This window comes from Miscanthus floridulus, chromosome 6, assembly GCF_019320115.1.
Source record: "Miscanthus floridulus cultivar M001 chromosome 6, ASM1932011v1, whole genome shotgun sequence".
Taxonomy (NCBI): Eukaryota; Viridiplantae; Streptophyta; class Magnoliopsida; order Poales; family Poaceae; genus Miscanthus; species Miscanthus floridulus.
In genome coordinates this window covers 100,169,501-100,197,360 of record NC_089585.1, presented here as the reverse complement: position 1 = coordinate 100,197,360, position 27,860 = coordinate 100,169,501, and the positions used below count along the sequence as shown (strand labels likewise).

Genomic DNA, 27,860 nt, shown 5'->3' with positions numbered 1-27,860 from the left:
TCAAATCCTTTTCACCAGCTGAACATTGCGTGCTGAGTCCAGAGTTGTCCACCTAAAACATACGAAGGCCATGTTAGGTAGCGCTCGTGGTCGTTCGCTTCGCTGAAAAAATAAGCAGAAATACTATTTCGATCAATTTGTTGTTTGAGAAAAATACAGTTTTGGCTAAAAAAACAAGCTGAAAAGTACGGATTATAAGAGAAGCGAACAAAATACGTCAGCTCCTTTTACGAATCGCGATCTCTAATACAGGACTTCTAGGAGCAAGTCTAAAAAAGTGGCTTTGCTTCGCTCCTCTGTTTGGACGCTGATGGTTTATGCGGCTGATAATGTTTTATTATGAGAGAAAAAACACTGTACTATAGCTAATAAGTCGGGCTAATAAGTTCAAACAAACATGGTGTGGTGTATATATGCGTAAATGTATTTATAACGATGAACATATTTGGTGCACGTGTGTGTTATAAAAAAATATCAATAGGACCTATCAAAAAAAAGAAAAAGAAAATATCAATAGGCAGCTGCCAGCCAAACCAAGGGCCTGTTTAGTTCCCCTCCAAAACGCCAAATTTTTCAAGATTTCCCGTCACATCAAATCTTTGGACGCATGCATGAAGCATTAAATATAAATAAAAAATAAAACTAATTACACAGTTTAGACGAAATCCACGAGACGAATCTTTTAAGCCTAATTAGACTATGATTGGACACTAATTGCCAAATAACAACGAAAATGCTACAGTAGCATTTTGCCAAAAAAATTGGCAACTAAACTGGGCCCAAACGTGGACTGGCAAAAGGCCTCGCGCGCAGAAATACTATATAATACACGTGTGTTTTAGAAAAAAAAAACATATGGATTTTAGTCCACAGGATCATTGCCTCGGTTACAACACTCAGGTTGTTTTGTTTCCTGGCGACACGCGATTTCCTGCCCGCTGGATTTGACGCTCGATTTCATGTGCTGTTTGATTTGTCTCGGCTGCTGCCGTCTGAGTTAGGCATACAGAGATACACGTACATACCGACGTACCGTGTACGCCTGACACGGGCCAGTAATACACGTACGTACCATGTACACTTGACGTGGGAATACATGTACGTATCTTTGTGTTATAATATATTGTCCTTGTGTTATAATATATTATTTTTTTTGTCCTTGTCTAACTATAAGGAAAAATATTGTGACTTGTTAATTGTTTTTTATCAACATATATATTAATTTTTATCCTTATCTAACTATAGGAAAAAAATTATGACTTGTTAATTGTCTCTGTATTATAATATATTAATTTTTTTGTCCTTATCCAACTATAGAAAAAAAAATTGTGACTTGTTAATTGTCTTTTGGCCTATTCACTGGTTGGTTTCTGGGCTGGTTGGTGCTGGTTTGTTGTGAGAGGAAAACACTGTTGGCTGGCTAGTTTGGGCTGGCTGAAACCAACAAGCGAACAGGGTGTTTGTGTCAACATATATATTAATTTTTTGTCCTTGTCTAACTATAGAAAAAATTATGACTTGTAAATTGTCTTTGTGTTATAATATATTAATTTTTTGTCCTTATCTAACTATAGAAAAAAAAATTATGACTTGTTAATTGTCTTTGTGTCAACATATACATTAATTTTTTGTCCTTGTCTAACTATAGAAAAAAAATTTGTGGCTTGTTATATTAATTTGTTGTGACTTGTTAATTGTGTGGGCAGCCGTTTGATTTAAATCTAACGTTGTTAGATATCGTGTGCTACTTTCCTCTGAAACAACCGAAGTTTGGTCCTGACAAAAATCGTGTGTTTTACACTAATCTAACAACCGAGTGCTAGGTCCTCGTGAAACACACGGGTGTAGCATAGACAGATTCTTTATATAAAGCGTCACGAGATTGCTTCCATTAGTTCTCACAGAGTCACAGCAGAAAGGTTGTCACTGTCCGCCACTCCACTAGCCAGCGCAACTACGCAAGCAATCCTTCGGTGGGGAAAATGAAGGCCGCCGCCGCCGCGACGGGGCTCGCCCAGAGACCGGTTGTGCTATACCCTTCGCCGGGGATGGGCCACCTGGTCTCCATGATCGAGCTTGGCAAGATCCTCGGCGCGCGGGGGCTGTCCGTCACAATCGTCGTCGTCGAGCCGCCCTACAACACGGGCGCCACGGGGCCTTTCCTGGCCGGCGTCTCCGCGGCCAACCCGTCCATCTCCTTCCACCGCCTGCCCAAGGTCGAGCGCCTCCCGCCCGTCAAGTCCAAGCACCATGAGGCGCTCACCTTCGAGCTCGTCCGCGTCTCCAACCCGCACCTCCGCGAGTTCCTGGCCGCCGCGTCCCCGGCCGTGCTCGTCGTCGACTTCTTCTGCAGCATCGCGCTGGACGTGGCGGAGGAGCTCCGTGTGCCCGCCTACTTCTTCTTCACCTCGGGCGCCGAGATCCTGGCCTTCTTTCTGTACCTCCCGGTGCTCCACGAGCGGACCACGGCGAGCTTCCAGGACATGGGGGAGGAGCTCGTGCACGTGCCGGGCATCCCGCCGTTCCCGGCGACGCACTCCATCCTGCCCATCATGGAGCGCGACGACGCGGCCTACGACGGCTTCCTAAGGAGTTTCAGAGACCTCTGCCGCTCCCAGGGCCTCCTCGTCAACACGTTCCGCTTACTGGAACAGCGCGCCGTCGAGACCGTGGCCGCGGGCCACTGCACGCCCCCCGGCCTCCCGACCCCGCCCATCTACTGCATCGGGCCGCTCATCAAGTCGGAGGAGGTGCTGGGCAAGGGCGGCGAGGAGTGCCTGGCGTGGCTGGACGCGCAGCCCAGGGCCAGCGTGGTGTTCCTCTGCTTCGGCAGCATCGGCCGGTTCAGCGCGGAGCAGATCAGGGAGGTGGCGGCCGGCCTGGAAGCCAGCGGGCAGCGGTTCCTGTGGGTGGTCCGGGCGCCGCCCAGCGACGACCCGGCGAAGAAGTTCGAGAAGCCGCCGGAGCCGGACCTGGACGCGCTCCTCCCGGAGGGGTTCTTGGCCCGGACCAAGGACAGAGGCGTCGTCGTCAGGTCGTGGGCGCCGCAGCGGGACGTGCTGGCGCACGCGTCCGTGGGCGGCTTCGTGACGCACTGCGGCTGGAACTCGGTCCTGGAGGCGGTGATGGCGGGCGTGCCGATGCTGGCGTGGCCGCTCTACGCGGAGCAGCGGCTCAACCGGGTGTTCCTGGAGAAGGAGATGCAGCTGGCCGTGGCCGTGGAAGGGTACGACAGCGACACGGGCCTCGTGGCGGCCGAGGAGGTTGCTGCCAAGGTGCGATGGCTCATGGACTCCGAAGGCGGGAGGAGGCTCCGGGAGCGCACGCTGGAGGCCATGCGGCAGGCCAAGGACGCGCTGCGCGAGGGCGGTGAGTCGGAGGCCGCACTGGCCGGGCTGGTGGACCAGTGGAAACGCACTTGACGTGGTTGGTGTGGATTGTTGGAACGGACGGACGTTGACGCACACTAGTCCACTGGGAGAAAGTGGGCTAGCCGCCAGTTGGTCATCAATGAGACTGCCGGGCTGCGTGTTCTACAAGGGCCTTGTTTAGTTCTCTTCAAAATTCCAAGTTTTTTCACTCTCTCTCCATCACATCAATTTTTAGCCGCTTGCATAGAGTATTAAATATAGGTAAAAAAAAACTAATTACACAGTTTAGTTGGAAATCACGAGATGAATCTTTTGAGCCTAGTTAGTCAACGATTGGACAATATTTATCAAATAAGACGAAAGTGGTACTATTTATCAGGTTGAAAAACTTTCAATCTAAACGTGGCCAAGGTAGCGTTTGGTGGAGAGGCCAAATGGAATGAGATGGTCGTGGTCGTGACTCTGTTTTCTGTAATAGGATGGTTGTTAGGGTCGTGATTCTGTTTTTTGGAATAGAATGGTTACTATTTTTATTTGGTTAGTGGAATAGGATGATCCCTGTTTTCTATTTGGTTAGGAGGATAAAGTGAGACAGAGTGATTCTGTCTCATGTTGGATGAAGGGATATGATCACCTCCCTCGTAACGTAGGTATTCTTACTGTCTTTTATCTCTTAGCATCACGCACATGTATTGCCATCTGAAATCAGCACAGATATATCTAAAAAAAAGACATTACCATCTAAAATCACCATAAATATATTAAAAAGGATAAATACATATGTAACATTTAAGTGCACAGTTTGTCATAAAGGTCTTAACTCACATATATTAGCAAGTGTCAAGACTACAGGTCATGCTAAGTTCTTGGACACAATAGAAGTTCAAGGCTTATACATAACAGTTCTAAGCTTTACAAATTGTATAAGTTTTAACCTACCACATAATATACAAACACATGATAGTAAATTCAAGGCTAGTCACAATATATAGTTCGAGCCTTGGAATTAGTTAACCACAACTAACTGTCTCATGTGGTGCAAGCAAAAGAAGCATTGAATTCCTTGTTTCACTGTCCTGGGAACCTTGCAAGTAAAAGAACCATTGAAGCCCCTATTTCACTGTCCTGGGAACCTCTCAGAGACAAACATAGCCACCCACATCAACTTATGGTCAAAAGAAAGGTTGTAGAATGCGCGTCCCATGTCTTTATTGGCCACCAAATACTGGTAGTACAGATTTAACTGGGCGGCATCGAAACCTGGAAGGTTAATCAACATGTTGAATAGATCATTTGGTAAATCATTGGTGGGCTGTGGTGGGGGTGCAGCACAGGCCTTCTCTATAGCTTCAGCAAGTCTGTCACCAACATGACTGATTACAGCAATCAGCCCATCCTCTTCATCCCCACCAATCCTAGCTTCCTTTGGCTTGCTTGCTGATATGGTAGCCCCTTGATTAGAAGGAGAGGGAGTGGCCTCACTCTCACCATTTTCATTCAACTCACTCACAGCATTTGCATTCAGGTCTTCATTTTCAGTGTTAGCTTTTTCAATACCTAATGCAGAATTTGAGTCCTTGGCAAACTTTTCTGTTGCCATACTATTTTCAAAGATTGTCCGTATCTCACCATAGTTTGGAAGGCGCTTGTTCAAGAATTCAGCATCAGCCTTGTGATCCTACAATGGATAAATGGAAGTTTATTTAGAAGCAAACAATTAGAACTTAACATGCTGATTAAGTTTTTTGTAATTATACCTTAACATAGTCATTGTAGTGCTCCTCATCAAGAGTGATAATGAAGTTGTCCTCATCTCAACCAGCAGCACTCACTTTTCTAAGCTTGGTCATCTTTGCAAACTTCCTTTGTTGTGTCTTCAAATGATTTTTAACTTGCTACCCAGTCTTCATGGTCCTGAACTTTTCATTGATAGCTTTAGCACAAGTGTTCAAATGGGCTTTCTTAAAGCCAGAACATGTCTTTGTGCCACTAGCCACCAAATTGGCTAGGTGAGTCAGCATAAAAGCGGTCTCTGGTGCTGTCCATACAGCATGTCCATTTGTTCCCCCAACTTCCTCGTTCAGGTCTGCCATGACCTATCATATACAAAACCTGGAAACACAAATGCATGGATCAAAAACGAATATGTCCATAAATTTCAGCAAGACATATGTCCATAAATTTCAGCAAGACATATGTCATACAAATTCCAGCAAGGCATATGTCATACAAATTCCAACGAGCTGCACATACATTTCAGCAAGCCATATGTCCATACAAATTAAATTCAACACAGTTGATCCACAATTGTTTGTCTAAATACATAAAAATACATAGAGATACTATATATTAATTTGCATAATGGTTTTGACGGTGTCTACCCACATCTGATCCGCAAGTACGTAGGGAAAAAAATCCCATAGGACTTTTGCTGTTTTTTTTACCATATGCAGAAGCAAACATGTCTTAAACATAAATCACATCATACCTGTTGAACTACTGGAGGCAACAAAAAAATCTGCTAATGGAGATCACAAATCTTGGGCAAATCCATTGTGTTAGGGTTTGTATACCTTGGACAAATCACAAATCTGCTAATGTAGAAGGAGGACGAAGCTGCCGGACGTGTGCCGCACCGCCGTCGCCGACGACAGGCCGCGCCGCCGCTACCGACCACAGCCCACGCCGCCGCCGAGAGGGCCCGTGCCGCGCCGCCGCCGCGGGGCCGGTGCCGCGCCGTCGACGCGCCGCCTGGTGCCACACCGCCGCCAAGCGCTGTGGCCCCACATCCCGCGCTGGTGATGGATGCGCCGCCACCAAGCTCTCGCCCGCTCGAGCCTTTTTTCCGAGAAGGAACGAAGTCGCAGTGAGTGGTGAGAAGAAAGCAGGGCTGCCCCTGTCCGTGTAAAAAAGTGGGATGGGGAGTCAAGGAATCTGAGAGGAATATGCTAGGTGGGATGTCCTTCTCCCTGGGCTGACTCCCATCGAAACAGCCCAAATCCCAGGTCCATCCTATCCCGCCCCTACAAATCCCTCCAACCAAACACATGCCAAGGCGCCCTTAGGATTCAAGGATAGAAAAACTGTAGGATAAGAAAACCATATGAATTAATGTATCATGTTTCTCCAATCCTATAGGATTAATAAACACATGGAAATAAATGAGAAGCTCTTTGGTAACACCATAGGACAAACAAAGGAATCCTATACAACAGTCTGGATGTGAACAGCTAGCCATTGCATTCAAAACAGCAAACTTGCCGCTACAGTGCTTATACATATATGCAGCAGCGTCAGAGGAACTGGTACATTCTTTGCTTTGCTTGCATAATGGTCCTGCCATGACGGGTTCTCCCATCCAAAACCACTTCCGGCCACCAAATTTTAACACTACGGTAATCTTTCTTCAAGTCTTCTCCTGACGATCTCCATCAACAACACTACAGCGAGTTTGAAAGCCCATCCACACCAACCCTCGCCGGCGGACACCCGGACGCCGGCGACCACCACCAAATCCGCAGCAGCAGCCCCGATATCCGCTGCCCCCAACCTGGCCCCTTGCCTTGATGCGGTGCTCGCCCCAGGCCATGGAAGAGGCGTACGAGGAGGAGCTAGTCGACTGGGGCGACGGAGACATTAATGCCTCTCCACCGACCATGGGAGATGCAGCTGGCCACGAATTTGCGGATCTGCACCAGACGGAGGGCGGGGTGTTGGACAGTGAGCTGATTAGCTGATGGCGACGGAAGCTGGAAGAGTTGGAGGACCCGCCATGGAGGAGCGACTCGATGGCTGGCGATGGGGAGGGCGTCGCGCTGTCCCGTGCAGCGGTGATGCCGCGGTCGTCGCGCGAGCCGGCGATGGGGGGTGGGGGGGGGAGGCGGGAGGTGCGTTTGTCGTTGGCCGTGCGCGAGGAACGAGAACGAGCGAGGCGCGCGACAAGTCTGATTTCGCGCCAGGAAAGTTTGTCTACCTCATGTTTAATTTCCTCTGGATTCTGGAATCAGGCCATAGGATTGCAATCCTAAGGAATTATTCCTTTACTTTCCTGTGATCCAAAGGGCCAGATAGGGAAAAATCCTTAGGAATGTGAATCCTCCAAAAATCCTATTCCAATCCTTCAATCCAAAGGGGCCTAAACGTGTGTTTTAGAAATTGGGTAAAATGTTGTAGCAGCATTTTTGTTTTTAAAAAATACTAGCAGATATATTCGTACACATACAATTTGTTACATGACGTCCGTGAATCCAATAATAATAAGCTAGCTATTTTTTTATTGAATTTAAATATTTTAATTAGGTCTGACCTTAAATCATTTAATCCAAGACTCATAATAAATGACAGTGCAATAAAGTATAGATCGCCCTCGCCTATATATGCAGGTGTACTCTATTGTTCTTCTGGTGCAATACCTTTGCTTTCACTCCCAATTCTTATGGTTCTGAGTTTGAAATGCGCTGCAAGATAGGAGTATGGTGCTTGCACAGACCGGTCGCGCCTCGATGTAACTCAGCACGTGAATCAGACGGCCGATAAGAACTGGCGACGTGGCACCATGAACAGCCTGAGCTTGGTTCTGATTTCGTTACATAGAGATTTATTTATACGGAATTTCAAGGATTCTGAGTTATGAACGTAAACAGGAGTCATTCAGTGAGTGCAAAGTTGCACGCTGCATGGTTTTCTGAAAGTCGTAGAAAATTAATTGTACAATGAAATGCCGTAGGATTAATCCTCTTATTCCTAAGCACACTTTAGATAAAGTATTTTTAGATGTGGAATTGCAAGGTGTACCTTATTTATATGGATGCTCTGGGTGGTAACCAATACACATACCTATAATGAATGCATATCCATGCCGTTATTTGCGTACCTATGCTACAATGTGCATTACAAAATCTTAACCAAACACTGCCAATGTTCACTTCTTAATTTCTTCTTGACACCCTAGAGAATCCATAGCGGGCTTGAACCATAGCAGCAAAGAGAAGAGGCAAGGAGGATACAGAATGCCTGTCATTAGGAGCAAAGCCTCTGATGCCCATCTTGTGAGGCTGAACGAAGTTCGACAAGCGAAGCGTAGAATCCATCTTTGATGTTCATCAGTGCCTCATGTCTTCCTTTCTCCACTATCATGCCATCTTTGAGAACTGCAATGACGTCAGCACCTTTGATTGTCGACAGACGGTGCGCCACGATAACCGTGGTCCTGCCAACCATCACATTATCCAAGGCATCCTGCACGGTGCGCTCAGACTCAGTATCCAGGGCGCTTGTTGCCTCATCAAGCAGCAGTATCTTGGGATCTTTCAGTATAGCCCTTGCGATAGCTACCCGCTGCTTCTGGCCGCCAGATAGCTGCACCCCTCTTTCTCCAACATTGGTGTCATATCCCTGGGGAAGGCTTGAGATGAACTCATGTGCATCGGCTAGCTTTGCGACCTTGATGAGCTCCTCTTCCATGACTTCCCCGTGCTTCCCGTAGGCTATGTTGGCATGGATTGTGTCATTGAATAGCACAGGCTCTTGGCTCACCAGTCCCATCTGATCCCTCAGCCAATTTATCTTTCATTTCTTAATGTCCATTCCATCCAGTGAGATGGTACCTGAATCAGGTCTATAGAATTGCTCGAACAGAGCAATTACTGTTGACTTGCCGCTGCCACTCTCCCCAACAAGGGCAACAGTCTGTATGAAACCAATAATGTGAGTAAGATGTTAATTATATTATCGTAGAAATTACAATATTGCAGAGGGATATAATAGGCTAACCTTTCCAGAGGGAATATGCAGTGTAAAATCGCTGAAGATTTGATCATCAGGGCGGCTTGGATACTTGAAGCTGACATGCCGGAAATCGATGTCACCCTTGACCTCTTCTAATATCAAACCTTCGTCGCTACCTGAGTCAATTTTCGACTTACGGTCTAACAAAGCAAATATGGATATAGTTGACTCCTCGGCCCTTTTGGAATCAGAAGCCAATGCACTTGTTTCAGATATTCCAACTGTTGACAACATCAATGCAAAGAAAACCTGCAAGACATAACCACATGAGTTAATTTATCAAAGTATAAATTACCCAAAATTAGTATGTCATTCTCATTTAGATCCCCAAACTATGAAATTATATATCTATCCCCCTAAACTATTTAATTTAAGTACTCCAGTCCTGGTCTAAATCAACCACACTGCTTTAGCGTGGAACCGATATATGGGTCCATAACTCATTATTACAGGGTGGTCCCTAAACTATCATGTGATTCTCACCTAGATCCCCAAATTGTGTGGCTGGGTCCCTATAATCTATTAAATTACTCCAATTTCGGTCCAAAGCATCCACTTGTCTTCTCCACCGATGATGGGACGCACTCGCCTTGCTCCGCTCCATCGGCCACCACGCTGCAGCTACAAGGAGCTCGGTGTCACGTCCAGATGCATCAAGGCTATTATGCAACATCTCTAGGGACATTCTGGACAACTTCACCATGACGAGGAGCAATTGGCCCCTGTCCAGCCATGCTTGCAGGTAGCATCAAGAAGTCCTTGCTAGACAAGATGAGAAGAAGACACAAAATCAAGAATGAGCAAAGGCTCAGAAGCCTATCCCCGCAAGCCGAGCTTTGATGAATGGAACGTGAAGGGATTGCTTTTGGATCGGGATTGGGTATTTGAATAGATTAGGAACCTTTATATGTTCATAGCATAGGGACTTAGACAAATCACAAAATAATTTAGGGACCGCCTGCGTAATTATGACCAGCGGACCCACAATTGGTTCCACCCTAAAATGCCACGTCAGCTAATGGATTGTGGCATGGCTGCTTTGGATCCCAATTGGGGTACTTAAATAGTTAAGAGACCAAGATATGCAGTTTCATAATTTGGAGACCTAAATCAGAATGGCTTAATAGTTTAGGGACTACCAGCCACTGTTTAAAATAGCGGGCTATTGAAAATAGCGGCAATTTTTTTTTCAGAAGCTATAGCAGCGCTATGCCAGATAGCGTTTTTTATAAAAAAACATGAAAAACACCAGTAATTAATAAAAAAACATGGCAAATATGAAATTCGATGAACACAAATATGTTTCTAAGGTTCCACAATTCTAAGTAACATTACCAAATAACAAATGACATTACAACATAATTTATGAAAATTTAACCGTCCAAAATATCAAATTAGTAGCAAATGATAATTAATAAGTAGAAAATCGTCACAGCGTTTAGCGGCGCTATAGCGGCAAATAGTGGCGAAAGTCGTCATAGCGTTAAAAAGACCAATAACTTAGCGGCAGACTTCTCCCACCGCTATAGCGCGGCTATAGCGCCGCTATAGCCCGCTATTTTTTTCTTGGCTACTAGCATTTGTTAATATTTTATAACAAGAAGTGAAATTCTAATCTAAAGGTAAAAACACTGTTCTCCTGCGTGTTCAGGAAAAGAAAGGTAAAAATACTTTTTAAATAATGCATTTTTACCTTGAAAACAGCACTAAAAGTATATTTTTCATGACGTATAAATTGTGCCCCGACATAGAAACAAAGACCATATGTAAGATTCAGCATCAGGTATGAGAAGCCAAAACCTAGGCCTGCTACCATTCCTGTTCTAACCCCTTGATTCTTTGAGGCTTTACATTTTTTATTGTATATTGCCATCACTCTTTTCTCACCACAAAAGGAAGCTACAGTCCTGATGCTAGTGACGGAATCCATGGTCATTTGACTTGCATCTTCATATAATAACTGCAAAATGAGCAACCCATTGTCATTAACTTAGTATGGTGTGAAAATAAGAGTCCAAATATATGGGCATGTTTGGTAGAGCTCCTCCTACTCAAGGTTCTCTGTGAAAGCTGATTCTCTGTGAGAAGTGATTCTCTAACTGAAAATGTTTCTCCATGATGTTAGTTGATCTCTACCAATAGGCTCAACGGCCTACTGGGCCCTTGGATCTACGCCCTGGTCGGGTACGTCCAACCCTAATATGCTTGGTGGACCCCTGTCACACAGCACTATAAAGAGAGATGGAGATCAGGGCTCTAACTACGAGGTTGACCTGAGCCGCCGTGAACCACCAACAGCTAAACCTAACCCGATCTAAAGAGAGTGCTGTCAGCGACGGGAAGACCCACTGACTTCGCCGTCACCACCGGACCGCGGCACCTCGCATCACCGTCGCCTCTACATCGCCACCACTAAGCTGGACTCCACCGCGCCGAGCTCCCACGACACCGGCGTCCACGCGGCTACGGCGCAACTGTGCCAGGGCGAAGTAGAGGAACCCATTTCTCCATCTAAGTAAGATGTTTACCCCTGATCTACGTTTCAGAGGTACTGTGTTCTTAATAATGGTATCGGAGCCGGGTTAACAGTGTGTAGATCTAGTATAGGGTAGAGAATTGAAAAGAAATCGAAGAGTAACAGAGGGTTTGATCCGATTCGGATTGAAACCCTAACCCTAACCGGGTAAAAGAAAATAGAAAAGAGACCAGGAGGGTGGTGGGCGTCACTCAACTGCCGGTCACCACCGCCACCGCGCGGGAAAAGGTGCCGCACCACCGTCTTCGCCGGCGCGCGTCAAGAAAAGAACGCAGCCCGTTCGGATCTGAGAAGAGAGCGGAATATTAAACAGCGGAATGATATTAAACATCTATCGACAAAGAACAAGGATCCGTTTGTGCCCACCAGAAGAATCCTTCACACAATGGTACTCCTCAAGAATTACCTGCAACAGGGAAAATAAACTCTGAGTACACAATGTACTCGCAAGACTTATCCGACTAGTGGAAATAATTTTCCGACTCCAAGGAATATGATAAACTTTATGGTTTGTTGGTTTTATTTTTGTAGAAAGCAATACTAATAGTGAGTCCTTATTTATGTTATTATTAGCAGCCATGATTAATTTATTATCTAGTCATTCTATGTAAGCACATGTTCTACTTTCAAGCAAGAGTTGAGCAATCAGTTCCATTTTATCATCTTCCATCTTTCAGTTCTTACTACGGTGCTAGACCCCAAACAAGCCGTACCGGGTCGCCTGGCAATTTGTGAATCAATGTCTCCCAGCTGGGTACCCTGAAAATACATGCCCTTCTTACACCCTAGGCACAAGCAGGACCAACCCATCACCCTCCTGTCATGGGGTCTAAGTCCCCGTCCAAACTTGGACTCCAAGCCCCCGCTTCTAAGTCCCGGACTTAGTGTGGTGCAAGGACCTCCACCATCCCTGCCTCAATTCAGTTAGTTCAAAAAGAGTCGGAACCCACGACAAGGGAGCAACAAGTCTTCCCTACGCCCATACCTAAGTATGTGCTTGGGATAATAAATCTGTAACTTGCCTAGAGACTTATGCAACAGCCGGTCCTTAACCGACACAGACAGGGAAAAAGTGTAACCAAGCTATGCCCTATTGGAGTAGGACACAACCTCTTACACCCATCAATACCCAAACCATATCCCTGCTCGGTCACCATTTTTTCTTTCCACCATTTTATCACGAGTGATCATAATTATCACCTATTGTGAGTAATGGCAGGTTACTCACACTACCGATACCCTGAGCATAGCAGTTACTCGATCTATACAGGTAGGACTCATAGGTAAGTATATCTATGTATGTAGTTTTCATAAAATGCCTATAACGTAAATGCACATCATATATATATTCAGTAATCATTCAAAAATAGGGGTTATGCACCGGGACTTGCCTTGGGCAGGCAGTGGGTCAACAAAGTCAGCACCGAACAGCTCTAGGGCTCCCTCCTATATGAGAATATCTTCCTCGTACTCCTCAATGACCTCCTCGTAGTCATGTTCGTCCGTAGGCACGAACTCTACAAACTCGTGACCTACATGCATGAAATGATGATACAACACTTAGTAATATGGCAACATCAACTCTTAAAATCAAAATACATCTATCAAGCTACTAAGCTAGTCCTACCGACTAAGGTGCTAAGTTACCTATTGTTACCACTAACAAGTATGAAACATGACATGTATTATCTTGGTAACTAACAACATTCTTTTCTCTAATACCGATTTACTCTATATATATGATAAAACAAGGAGTAATAGCTACTCTATTTATCAACCTACTCTAGGACTACAAAAATTACAGAGAGTACATAATAATCTAATGATCCTACTGTAAAAATTTCATAGCTAAGCTATCACGATTTGCCACAAAATTGCTACAAATATGAATCTAAATAATACTAAGCTTTCTAAAGTGAATTTATGAATCTATCATTATCACAGCTAACTGTAAACTAACTACAACAATAGATAGATAGCATTTTTGTGAACTTAACAAATTTTGTTTCACTATTTTTGGACATCTATCAGATTTACTACAAATTCATCAAAGTTCAGCCTCAAAACTAAATTGAATAAGCCTTTACTAATTTACTAGAAAAATGAAAAATCAATTTCCACCACGCGGCCCGCGAGCGACAAGAGCGGCCCACTCCAGCGCAGCACACTCACATTCGCTCGGCGCACGCGCATGCGACACACCAGCATGCCCCACACGGGGGCGCGGCCTAGTCTACGCGACAACGGCGCACGATGGGAGGACCCACGCACGCCGGTCATCTTGCAAAAACACCCTCGGCCTACCCAATAATCACACGAGCACTATTTCGCTAGTCTGCTATCTTATAGCTACGCCCCTCCCATTTTCCATCTTTACCACGGTCCTACCCTCAGGCCCTCGCACGCGCACCGGCGTGGCGACGCTGGCACCGGGTGGTTACGCCGGCCAGGGCAGCCCTTCCTTGCCCAATCTATAGAGCCGATACCTACCTAGGCGTGAACGCAAAGCACTGGGTGAAGGAAACACGAGCTAGGACACCGCAGCAAGGCCAAACCATGGTGGTAGAGCTCCTACACTAAAAACAGTGACATTTCGGTGAGCTACAACAACGCCGAGGCAAATAGGACAGCGAGTGAGCTCAAGAAACTCACCATGGACCACAGACAGAGGTGGTGGTTCGACTGGAGGTGGCCCGAGCTGAGCTAGCCGCGTGCACACGGATAGTGCGGTGGCGCATGGCGGTGGCAAGGCTGCGTCAGGGGAGGTGAGGCGGTGGTAGCGATTAGGCAAAGGTGCGCAGGTGGAGGCAAAGCTGGCGGTGCACAAATTGAACGCGAGTAGCTCTGGAGAGGGGACTTTGCCTTCAACACGTGCCACAACAGTCTTAATGACCCGGTGGGAAGGAAACTCCAAATTGGAGCATGGCACGGCGAGGCTCACTACAAGCTAGGGTCAAGTGGCTGGCTGGCTACACAACGGAGCCGTAGGCAAAATTAATTGGACTAAGGTGCCTCCATTGACCCAAACTGAGAGGAGCGGGTCTGACGACCACGACGATAGAGGAACAAGGGGGAGACAGGCGTGGCTTGGCTCATTACTGCCGTGGTGGGACGTGGCTATCAATTCGATGCAAAATCGCATACGGCTATAGGATGATGGAGAAATGGCCAACGCGCTTAGGACGGTGGGCCGCATGGCCATAAACTACAAATCGACGATGGTGGCTTGGCCCTGCGCCGTAGTGAATGACACCGGTCTAAAGAGGCAACAGCGCAGCGTTGTCAAGTGCTGATGTGATGGCAAGGGCAGGCAGCATGCCCACATGCGACAAGGCAACGTGCGGGTAGGGCCAAGTGTGGCCACGCATGCACAGCACCGCATAGGTGAGTGTGAGGCAGCAGAGCGGCAGGTGGACGCGATGGCTCTGGCAGAGCGCATGCTGGTGACTTCACACAAGCGGCCACGGCTACAGCAGCATAGTGACGCGATGCACGGGGTTAGTGACACGACAAAGCAGCGGTAGTGGCCGAGCTAGGGTAGCGGGCCCACGACGATGGCGGTGGTGACCAAGCATCCAGGTGGCCAAACACGGCGTGCGCGTGCGTGTGCGAGTTGCTTGCTAGGGCACGACAATGGTGGTGCGGGTGTGTACGCCAGGGCAGGATCGGTCAGCACGGTGACATGTGTGTGGGTGTGCGAGCACGTGCATGTCAGTGGCTAGCGCGGCAGCGCTGAGTGTCGAGCAAGGTGAACGTGCCCAGACGCAGAAGCTGGCCGAGAACGTGCCTTGCATGATTTTTAAAGCGCCCCCAATCATCCAACTCAGTGATCTAGTTGCTACACCACCTATTTTACACTCAAGATGGCATGTCAAGCTACTAAAACAAACCCTAAGACCATGCCACTGCTTAACCCGATTCTCCTATAAGAATTCCCAAATGTAGCCTTGTCACACCGTTTTCTAACTTAAGAAATTTGATTAAGTCTCGCTCGGAATTGCGTCAACTTTGATTTCCAAGCTACCAACCAAGCAAGCTAGTGACACCCATTCTCGACCGCAAGTATTTCACTATCACCTATGAAGTTTGTACTATCAACTTTATTAAAGTCCTGCATGTGGATTCTATAGTATTCTTGCTCAATAAAAATTAGTTGAGAACCCTAAGTGATAAAACGCGACATGAAATATAACATTCGTTTCGCATTTTTGATGAACGTTTCAAGTTATGTGTATTGCTTTACACCCTATATTACACACATTTACACATAAGTATGATGCTCATGCAGTGTTTTAGCAAAAGACTGTACAATGTAACACCGAGGGTGTTACAAATCTACCCCCCTAAAACAAAATCTTGACCCAAGATTTTATGTGCCTAGTGTGGTAAAGGAGATAGGAAATACATTTCAATGTAAACCACTACCTATCTAAACCAGAGAGAAGATGAGGGTAATGCTTCAATATGTAGCTCTCTTGTTCCCACGTGGTCTCATCCTTAGAGTGGTTTTGCCACTGCACCTTGTAGAACTTCACCACACTGTTCCTTGTCACTCTTTCCTTTTCATCCAAGATTTTGATAGGGTGCTCAATATAAGTCAAATCAGGCTGATAGTGGAAGTCCTTCAATTTCTACAACTTCATCAGGTACCCACAAACATTTCTTCAACTATGAAACGTGAAACACATCGTGTACTGCCGATAAAATATCAGGAAGCTAGAGATGATAAGGCAACTCGGCCACACTATGCCAAAACCTTGTAAGGACCCACATATCGAGGGGCTAGCTTGCCATGGATACCAAACCGATGCACCCCTCTCATAGAGACACCTTGAGATACACATAATCTCCAACTACAAACTGCAAGGGCCTTCTTCGCTTGTCTATATAAGCTTTCTGTCAGGCTCTGAGCTGCCTTCAAGTGACTCTAAATAATGCTTACTTGCTCTCGAGCCTCTTTGATGAAATCAGGCCCAAAATATCCACGGTCTCCCACTTTCAACCCAAGTTAAGTGGTGTCCTACACTTTCTTCCATACAGAGCTTCAAATGGTGCCATACGAATACTCTCTTGGTAGCTATTATTGTAAGAAAATTTAGCTAACTTTAGGCATCCTATCCCACTTCTTAGGAAAAGAAATGGCACAAGCTCTCAACATATCCTCAAGCACCTAGTTCACCCTTTCAGTTTGGCCATCAGTTTATGGATGATAAGCTGAGCTTCTGAGGAGACGAGTACCAAGACATTCCTGTAGTGGCTCCTAGAAATGAGAGACAAAAACTGACCCTCTATCAGAGATGATAGTAAGGGGAACTTCATGTTGGGTCACAATCCAATCGAAATATATCTCAGCATACTTCTTGGCTGTATATTTAGTGTCCACCGGGATAAAATGAGCAGACTTAGTGAGATGGTCCATAATGACCCAAATAGAATCATAGCCCTTGGATGTGCGGGACAAACCCACCACAAAGTCCATAGAGAGATCTTCCCATTTCCAAACAGGAATGGGCAAGGGCTACAAATATCCTAGAGTACGCATATGATCTACTTTAACTCTCCCACAAGTGTCGCACTCCGTGATGTACTAGGTGATGTCCTGCTTCATGTTGGACCACCAGTATAAGTGGCACAAATCATGGTACATCTTGTTGCTGCCAGGATGGATAGATAGCTTTGAATGATGGGCTTCATTCAAAATCTTCCTTCTCAGCTCCTCATTTGATGGAACCACCAATTTGTCTTTGTATCTCACTACTCCTTGCTCATCAATACTAAAGTGAGGACCATGCCCTTCGGCAATTAATTTCTTGATGGGAGGAATTTCTAAAGTGTCTTGCCTTTGCTCCAGAACTAATTCTGCTCTAGCAATTTTGAGGTCAAGGCAATGTGAGCCAGCACCTCTACATGGTTGAGAGACAAAGGTGTTTCTTCAACCTGATATGACTTTTGGCTCAAGGCAACAGCTACCATATTGGCCTTTCCTAGGTGGATAATGTACCTCCAAGTTATAATCCTTGATCAATTCCAGCCATCTCCTTTGCCTCATATTCAACTCAGACTGAGTGAAAATATATTTGAGGCTCTTATGATCTGTAAAGATGTGTACTTTGTTGCCCAACAAGTAATGCCTCCAAATTTTTAGAGCGTGGACTACAACAACCAGCTCTAAATCATGAGTGGGGTAATTCACTTCATGCTTTTTCAGTTGGTGCGAAGCATATGCTATCACACGCCTATTCTACATAAGCACACATCCTAACCCCATCTTCGAGGCATCACAATATACATTGAAAGGTCTATCAATATTTGGTTGGGCCAACACAGGAGCAGTGGTAAAAATGTCTTCAAAGCTTGGAAGGCTTCTTCATAGGCTAGGCTCCAATTAAACTTGGCTTCTTTTTGGAGCAGCTTGGTCATCGGTTGAGCTATCTTGGAGAAGTCTGGAATGAAATGCTGATAGTATCCAGCTAGACCAAGGAAACTAACGAACCTGGTGCATAGACTTGGGAGACTTTCAATTCAACACATCTTGCACCTTGCTAGAGTCAACAGAGATACCATCAGGTGTCAACACATGCCCCAAAAACTACACTTGATCTAACCAGAATTCACACTTGCTGAATTTAGCGTATAGCTTGTGTTCCCTCAATTGAGCTAGTACTATCCGAAGGTGTTGGGCATGCTCTTCATAGTTCTTATAATATATCAGGATATCATCAATGAATACCATAACAAACTTGTCCAGCTACTGGCATAAAACTTGAATTCATCAGGTACATGAAGAATAGCAGTAGCGTTGGTGAGACCAAAGACATTACTAGGTGACTCATACAGCCCATACCTAGTAGAAAAAGCTGTATTTGGTATATCTTGTGGTCTAATCTTGATCTGATGATAGCCTAAACAGAGGTCAATTTTGGAGAACACCTTGGCACTAGCTAATTGATCGAACAAAGTATCTATACGGGGCAAAGGATACTTGTTCTTAATGGTTACCGCATTAAGAGGGCTGGTAATCCACACACATCCGAAGAGTGTCACCCTTCTTCTTCACAAAAATGGCTAGACAACCCCTATGGTGAAGAGCTAGGACGGATGAAGCCTTTTTCCAACAACTCTTCCAACTGCTTCTTTATTTTAGCCAATTCCTTTGGAGCCATGTAGTACTGGCGTCGGGAGATAGGAGCAGTACCAAGCTCTAGCTCAATGGAGAAGTCCACCTCTCTGTCCGGTGGTAACCTAGGTAGATCTTCAGGAAAAATATCTAGGAACTCACATACTACCGGAATAGAGGCAAGATCAGGAGAGGCTTTAGCATGAGCAGCAATAGGTAAGACTAGATCTGAGGGTACAAGAAGAGACATCCTATCCTTAGAAGAAGGAAGCCGTAACTCCATAATTCTTTGCTTCAAATCTAAGACTACCCCATATACCCATAACCAGTTTATTCTTAGAATAGCATCAATGCCTTGCCCAGGTAGTATCATGAACTAGAGATGGTAAGTGTGAGTGGCTAATACCAAGGTTACTGTGTCATCCGAGTATTAACGCACATCTGCATACCTAGAGTACTAATTCTATAGGCAAATGGTATAGCCATAAGAGGTATATTGTGCCGGTGTGCAAAATCCATGCTCATAAATGAATGTGATGCACCATAATCAAATAACACATAAGCTAGATGGGAATCAATGGTGAACATACCAGCCATCACTGGTTCATTCTACAATATTTGCTCAGCCTTTGTGAAATTCACCTATCCAGATCAATTGATTAGCACTTTCTTCTTGATCACTACCCACTTGACTAGCCTAGAGTTAGCCGATGGCTAAGTAGACTGGGTTGGCTGGTTTTGGGGACACTCATAGGCATAGTGGCCATCCTTGCCACATTTGAAACAAGCACCCGGCTTGTTTTCCTATCCCAGACAAGGTGGGACTTGTTGTCCTTGGGGCTACTAATGTTGCACCTACTAAGTAGGTGTACGGTACTACATGGAAGGAGCCTAAAAAGTCTACTAAGACTGTTGAAACGAATGCCTACCTAAAGATTGATAGGGCACCCACTTGACAACCTATACTTTTTTAGTATGGGGGTGGCTAGAAGACCCCATAGCCACCCACTTGCGCTTCCATTCTGCCTAGGAATCCCGCTGCAAGCCCTCCATGGCGATAGTAGCATTTATCATCGCCCTAAAGGTCTGATAGTTCCTAGTATACAATTCCTTCTGAAGGCAGCAAGAGAGGTCACGATAGAAGCGGTTCCTCTTCTTCTAGCATACTACGATAAGTGATTGAACTTGTTGATGTAGTCCATCATGGACATACTCCCTTGCCGCAGGTCTAGGAACTCAGTTACCTTCCTGTTGAGAACACCAGCAGGAATATAAAATTCTCTGAATGCTGTGGTGAACTCCTGCCAGGTCACTCAGTGATCTGACTACTGCATGGCATTGAAGGTATCCCACCATGCACTCGAGGACCCCAACAACGGTTGCACTACAAAGCGCACTTTCTGCTCATCAGTCACATTGAGCAATAGAAACTTTTGCTCTAGAATGCGAAGCCAATGCACCGCATCTAGGGGCTAGGCCATCATCTCTACATGAGTCATCGGAGGTGGCGGTGGCGGAGGAGGAGCCAGAAGTGGAGCCTCATGTCTCTCCCCATTGCCGTGCAAATTGGCCCAACCACTTTCACCTTGGCCTTCGCCAAGACCGTGGATCGCTCCAGCACTGGTGCTCCCACGTTTGGACCTCAGATTCATCTATAAGAGATAGGAACCAACCACTTAGAACAACCTTCTAGATCAGAAGCAAGGGATTAGAGAAATGACAAGACATTTATTAAAGTATTCTTTTTGTTATCCTATCAATTTACTAATCCAAATTATAGGTGTAGGGGGACTTTAGTTTAAGCAAGATGCTATTATCATGATGCATGTATCGGCCTGTACGCTCACTCAAGCTGGAATATAGTGGCATTCACAAATTTTGACACATCACACACTCACTTTCCGTATGCTAAGCGATTTTGTACGCAACGTAAGTCAGTGTACCTACAAAAAACTAATTAGATAAAACTAGTGCCGCTATCCTAGATAGACCATATTGCTAGGGCTTATACTTATTTACATAACTTTAGCACATCCTACTTTTTGTAAAACTTTTATTGGTCAAATTTTAAGTCTTGGAAAAGAGTGATGAACTCATAAACTCATTATTGGCTCTGGTACCAACTGTGGCAAAACCACCCAAAATAATGCACTTACGGAGGCGCTCGTCTTCCACCAGACACTAAGCATCCCATAAGCAAGCTACAGCAAGCGGTTTCTGTCAGGCACACCCCAAGGGAGAGCCCAAAAGATCCACATTTTTCTCCAAGGATCCAATAATAAGAACAAGTTATAATACTTAGTACATTTCATACATCCAGAGTTCTTAGAAATTATTATTACATTGCCAAATTCATAGTGCGGAATATTAAACAGCGGAATGATAATACACATCTATCGACAAAGAACAAGGATCCGTCTGTGCCCACTAGAAAAATCCTTCACACAATAGTACTCCTCAAGCATTATCTGTAATAGGGGTAAATAAACCCTGAGTACACAATGTACTCGCAAGACTTATCCGACTAGTGGGAATAATTTCCTGACTCCAAGGAATATGATAAGCTTTATGGTTTGCTGGTTTCCTTTTTGCAGAAAGCAATACTAAGAGTGAGTCCTTATTTATGTTATTGTCAGCAGCCATGATTAATTTATTATCTAGCCATTCTATATAAGCATATGTTCTACTTTGAAGCAAGAGTTGAGCAATCAGTTCCATTTCATCACCTTCCATCTTTTAGTTCTTACTACGGTGCTAAACCCCAAACAAGTCATACCAGATCGCTTGGCAATTCGTGAATCAATGCCCCCAGTTGGGTACCCCCAAAAACACACGCCCCGTTTATACCCTAGGCATAAGCAGGACCAACCCATCACCCTCCTATCATGGGGTCCATGTCCCCATCCAAACTTGGACTCCAAGCCCCCACTTCTATGTCTCGGATTTAGTGCGGTGCAAGGACCTCCACCATCCCTGCCTCCAATCAGTCAGTCTAGAAAGAGCTAGAACCCACGATAAGAGAGCAACAAGTCTTCCCTACGCCCATACCTAAGTTTGTGCTTGGGATAATAAATTTGTGACTTGCCCAGAGACTTATGCAATAGTCAACCGGTCCTTAACCGACACAGACAGGGAAAAAGTATAACCAAGCTATGCCATATTGGCGTAGGACACAATCTCTTACACCCACCAATATCCAAACCATATCCCTGCTCGGTCACCATTTTTTCTTTCCACCATTTTATCACGAGTGATCATAATTATCACCTATTGTGAGTAACGGTAGGTTACTCACACTACCGATACCCTGAGCATAGCAGTTACTCGACCTATACAAGTAGGACTCATAGGTAAGTATATCTATGCATGTAGTTTTCATAAAATGTCTGTAACGTAAATGCACATCATATATATATTCAATAATCATTCAAAAATAGGGGTTATGCACCGGGGCTTGCCTTGGGCAGGGCGGTGGGCCAACAAAGTCAGCACCGAACGGCTCTAGGGCTCCCTCCTGTATGAGAATCTCTTCCTCGTACTCCTCAATGACCTTCTCGTAGTCCTATTTGTCCGTAGACATGAACTCTACCAACTCATGATCTACATGCATGAAATGATGATGCAACACTTAGTAATATGGCAACAGCAACTGTTAAAATCAAAATACATCCATCAAGCTACTAAGCTAGTCCTACCGACTAAGGTGCTAAGTTACCTATTGTTACCACTAACAAGTATGAAACATGACATGTATTATCTTGGCAACTAACATCATTCTTTCTCTTAATACCGATTTACTCTATATATGATAAAACAGGGAGTAATAGCTACTCTATTTATCAACCTACTCTAGGGCTACAAAAGTTACAGGGAGTACATAATAATCTAATGAACCTACTATAAAAATTTCATCGCTAAAGCTATCACCAATTTGCCACAAAAATTCCTACAAATATGAAGCTAAATAATACTAAGCTTTCTAAAGTGAATTTATGAATATATCATTATTATAGCTAACTGTAAACTAACTTTAGCAACAGATAGATAGCATTTTTGTGAACCTAACAAATTTTGTTTCACTATTTTGGACATCTATAAGATTTACTACAAATTATCAAAGTTCAGCTCAAAACTAAATTAAATAAGCCTTTACTAATTCACTAGAAAATGAAAAATCAATTTCCACTGTGCGGCCCACGAGCGAGCGGAGCGGCCCACTCCAGCGCAGCGCAGCCCACGTCCGCTCAGCACACGCGCATGCGACGCACCGGCACGGCCACATGGGGGCGCGACCTAGTCCACGCGACGGGGAGGACCCACGCACATGGTCATCTTGCAAAAATGCCCTCGGCCTACCCGGTAATCACGCAAGCACTAAGAGCACTATTCCGCTAGTCTGCTATCTTACAACTATGCCCCTCCCATTTTCCATCTTTACCATGGCCATACCCTCAGGCCCTCCGCACGCGCACCGGTGCAACAGTGCTGGCATCGGGTGGTTATGCCGGCCAGGCCAGCCGTTCTCCGCCCTATCTACAGAGCCGATACCTACCTAGGTGTGAACGCAAAGCACTGGGTGAAGGAAAGCATGAGCTGGGACACCGCAGCAAGGCCAGACCGTGGTGGCAGAGCTCCTGCACTGAAAACTCATTGGAATTCAAGTGGTATTCTCACATTTGGTGCTCTTAAGCAAGCAAAGATGAAGTGAAGATGCAAGCCAACCACAACAAGTCGTACACTTGAACATAAGTGGTATTCATTTCAAATGGGTGAAGAATGAAATTAAAATGCTAATATTGGTCTTCACCAAGCTATAAATTGAACTTCATGTTGCTATTGAGGAGCTTAATTGGAATCTATTGACTATCCTCTACTCCAAGACAGCAAAGGTATCATTGTAATGTGCATGATCATTCCATCCCTTACTAGTATGCGGATAATGCATATAGTACATGCTTATTAGGATCATGCATAATAAATGAAATTTTAAAATTCATAGCCTACCACTATTGCTTGAATGATTAGTTGAATCTACTGGTAGTGTATGAGTTTGTTCATGAGCTAGTGAACCCAAGTACTTGATTTATTTTGGATTGCCAACAAGTGACAAGTACAACCTTGATAAGATAACCGCTTAATGTGTGTGAAGAAGCTTAGAGAAGGTTCAAACCAGACTTGGAAACTTAGGTAAATCAATCTAGTTCAAGTCAACATAGTAGCTCATAAAGATGACAAGTGTTCAAGAAATGGTTATAATTGACAAATCTTACAAGTGGTTCCATGATGATTCTTACACGTGGTATATCTAGATTATCACTTTGTTACAAGTGGTATTCATACAAGTGATATCTAGCACATCAAATGGTGGTTCCACAAGTGATCCTCAACTTTAAGTGATCATCAAATGAAACAAGTTCCCTCACATACAAGAGCTCATGCTTATCAAGTGGATGACCCATGCTACGACATAGGGGGAGGTGCCCCACCAATTGGTATTAAGGTCAAAAGATCCTACATAAGGTATCTCAAGGGCTACAAGTGGCGTCATTCCAACATGTGGCGGTGTCCATAGAAAATGCAAGATTCAAGTGTCAACCATCTACCCCTAGTGCAACTCTTTGTATCAAAAGAGGCATACCTTTTTTTTGGAAATTGATGACAAAGGGGGAAATATTGGTACAAAGATATGAAAGCTTTGGGGGATAAGTAGTTTTTTGGACATGGACATGGACAAAGAGGGAGCAACATTGAAGAATAGAGAGGGATCAGAATTCTTGGACAAGAGAAGCACACAAGTAGGGGGAGCAAGCTCATGAACTTTGATTTGTTGTATTTGATATGTGCATATTCATGTGCTTGCTAGCATTGCATACGTTCTTAAATTTGATATGCATGCTTGTGTGGTGTATGCTAGTTGTAGAATTTGATTGATGAAATAAAAACTAGCATGCATAGGATGATAGCTAGACACTTGTGTTTTTACAAGTTGTACTAGGACCTTGCTCATAATGTTGATCTCATGGGGTTTCTAGTATATTTGTTGTCTAGCTACACATGATGCTAAGGATGGTGTTAAAAGTGCAACTCCGATTGCTATCACGTTTCAAAGGTTATTCTATACACCTTAGCATCACTTAGTAGTGATAACACTCCCACAAATTTCAAATTTATGCATGTATGCAACTTGAAACTAAACCATTTAAGCACACATATAGGGGGAGTTATCACTACCAAGTCAGGTTTTATGGTGCTTATCCAAATCTTGACATAGAGCTTAAATGTTGGATAAGTAGCATGAAATCCAAATCAAGCTAGCAATTTACACTTGTGTGAAGTGCTAGCTTGAAATGAGCTTAATTTCCATATCTTTGTGGAGTTGTCATCAATTACCAAAAATAGAGAGATTGAAAGGTCCTTGTTTGGTTTTGATAATTGAGTGACAACCTAGGTGGACTAATGTGTTTAAATGTGAGATACATAGGTAATTAGTCCATAGATACACTTGTGTGAGCAACTCATGCCATAGAGGTGAAATGGCTTGGATATGTTGCAAAACTCATACATGTGATGAAGGAGCGAGCTCATTGCATATGAGACATGACATGGAGTCATGTGACTAAGGTGGAGAAGATCAAGACAAGACTTGGCTTGATGGACTGGTTGCAAACGTGAAGAGCAAGTTGGAGGCTTTGGAGCAATGGATCGTGTGACGGTGAAGCTTGAGCAAGACTTAGCGTCGATGGACAAAGGCAACGGTGACAAGCAAGTGAGGTCAAGATCAACGAACCAACAAGGTCACGTGATAATATAAAGTAGATCATATCATTTATGATATGGTTGGTGCATATGTTGCATCAACATTGGAGGAGATGGAATAGAATATGCAAGGCAAAAGTATAACCTGTAGGGCATTTGATTTCACCGGCCATAGGTGTGTAGAGAAGTTTATGACCGGGTTGAGGATAGATGGCAGTACTATTAAGAGGGACAAACTTGTTTGCATATCGGTCATCTAGTGCCACTCGAGTGATCTAACTTTGCATCATTGGTAGGATCGAGTGGCGTGGTGAATTGAGTGAGTAATCCTTTGGAAAATATTTGTGAAAAGCTAACAAACATGCACAAGATGGTGAACACATGGTGGTGTTGGAACATTTGCAAAGGAGGAGTTGTTGGAGTTGATTTGGATCAAGTTGGAGAGGAAAAGGAGAAGAAAAGAGCAAGTTTGGGTTGTCCGAGGGTCAAAAAATACAACTAAACTTGTAGCCAATGCATAGCCCAGCCGGGGGTGGCACCGCCATTTCTGGTGTGCGCCGCCCCCTAGGCAAGGTGCACCGCCACCCCCTATAGCATGCCCAAATCAGCACAACCACCCTTTCGTATTTTGGGCATAACTCCTAGCTCCGAACTCCGATTTCGATGATATAGGGCTTTTCAAAAAGCTAATGAAAATGCTCTACAAGATTGATCTGGTGGTTTTGGTTTTGAGCTGAAGAGGGACCTCCATGGTCATCGGACTGTCTGGTGGTGGCACCGCCACTTTTTTCTAGAGAGTGTAGTTTTTGGGGGTTGGCCTGGGTGGTCGCCACCACCTCTGGGGCGGTGAACCCCCCACCCTATGTCTGGTGCTAGGGGCTCAATGGATAGTTCAAATTATCCATTAGGACTTGACCATTGGAGGGGCACAACCCTATCCGGTGCCAGGCACCACCCTGTCCGGCGCCCTCGTAAAAAAGGGATACTTTGCTCTAACGGCTCTATTTGTCTTGGGGCTATAAATAGAGGTGGAGCTTGTCCATGGGCTGGTTCTGAGTGTAACACCCCTGGTGTTATGAGCTTGCTTAGCACCAAGATTAAGACCTAAAAGAGATTAGCAAAACAAGTTCGTTGGGTTTAAGAGTTTAAAACTTACCTAAAATGATAAACAAATTCTATGTGACTCACTTTTGTGGTTGAGAAAAAATTAAAATAAATATTGTTAACTAGTGCTCTTGGGAGCTCAAAAATCAAATTTGAAGTTAAGATAAGATCTTTCGTTAAGACGGCAAACACTTGAACTTACATTTAAAGTACTATTTTTGGCGATTTATTGTGGGCAAAATAATTAATTAATGCTTAAATATTTTGTTCCTATGGGTTAGTATGGAGTATGGACCATTGCATGAAATGCTTGAGGGTTGGAGTTAATAGGGTTTAGTCCTTTTAAAAATTGTAACAAAAGTGTTAATGGCTGTTAGTTTCGAACTGAAACCTTAACTTTTCTAAGTATGGGAAAAGTAGTAAGATAATGCTATCTTGACATTTAATTTCTAACAAAAATGTTTAAACACTAGTTGTGTGTTTTGGTATTGTTGATTGCATCAAAGTGAGTACTTGAGCATGGCATAGGTGTTGTTGTGTTGGGGTGTCATGTTTGCTCACGTAAAAATTGCCCAAACTTCATTAAACATGCTGTGAACTATGTCATTGACGTTCTGTTCATGAACTGGCACTTTGGGGGATGAGCTCAGGTTGGCATTCGTGTATCTCCCTCCCTAACTGCTCTTTGATCTTGATGATTGCTTCGTTAGGTAATCAGTAGTGTAGACTTTAGAGTAGTGAAATTGGTTGAGTTCTAGACATGAGGATCAACAACTCTTGAGTTGCTTTAAAATGCGTACGTGACACCGGTGGCGGTCGATCAGCCTGAGTCTAGAGTCACCATGCACACACGTTGCAGATGCCTGGCTACTCCTGGCCACGATCATGCTCGTGGCCGGCCTGTGTTGGCTGTCGGCCATGCGTCGGGCTGGGGGTTAGCCGTCGGGTCACCTTCCACGGTCGTCGCCTGTGCGCTGCTGTCCTGGACATGCGTGGGCTAGACCGATGTCCGCGATGGCCTTGTCTAGCCGACATGGCACTCTTTCTACCGCTTGAAACCACCCACTCGTCGAGCCGCTCCCTGCTTCCATAGTCAGTCGCACTAATGCCCTTGTCGTGGTGTCACTGCCCTCCCTCGCGTTGTTTTGTTGCACCGACCCGTGAGACGGCCCCGCACATGATTGCTGCT

General features: G+C 44.8%; 1 protein-coding gene and 2 pseudogenes across 1 annotated transcript; 1 reads left to right on the top strand and 2 right to left on the bottom strand.

Annotated features, from left to right (window-relative positions):
• The first annotated feature begins 1,868 nt into the window (after nt 1-1,868).
• Nucleotides 1,869-3,935, top strand: LOC136458782 (UDP-glycosyltransferase 88B1-like). The gene has a single exon (XM_066458713.1). The coding sequence runs from the start codon at nt 1,983-1,985 to the stop codon at nt 3,420-3,422; it is 1,440 nt and encodes a 479-aa protein (XP_066314810.1). The 5' UTR covers nt 1,869-1,982; the 3' UTR covers nt 3,423-3,935.
• Nucleotides 3,936-4,488: 553 nt separating this feature from the next.
• LOC136460900 (uncharacterized) lies at nt 4,489-5,464 on the bottom strand (annotated as a pseudogene).
• Nucleotides 5,465-8,390: 2,926 nt separating this feature from the next.
• LOC136460899 (ABC transporter B family member 9-like) lies at nt 8,391-12,602 on the bottom strand (annotated as a pseudogene).
• Between the last annotated feature and the right edge of the window lie 15,258 nt (nt 12,603-27,860).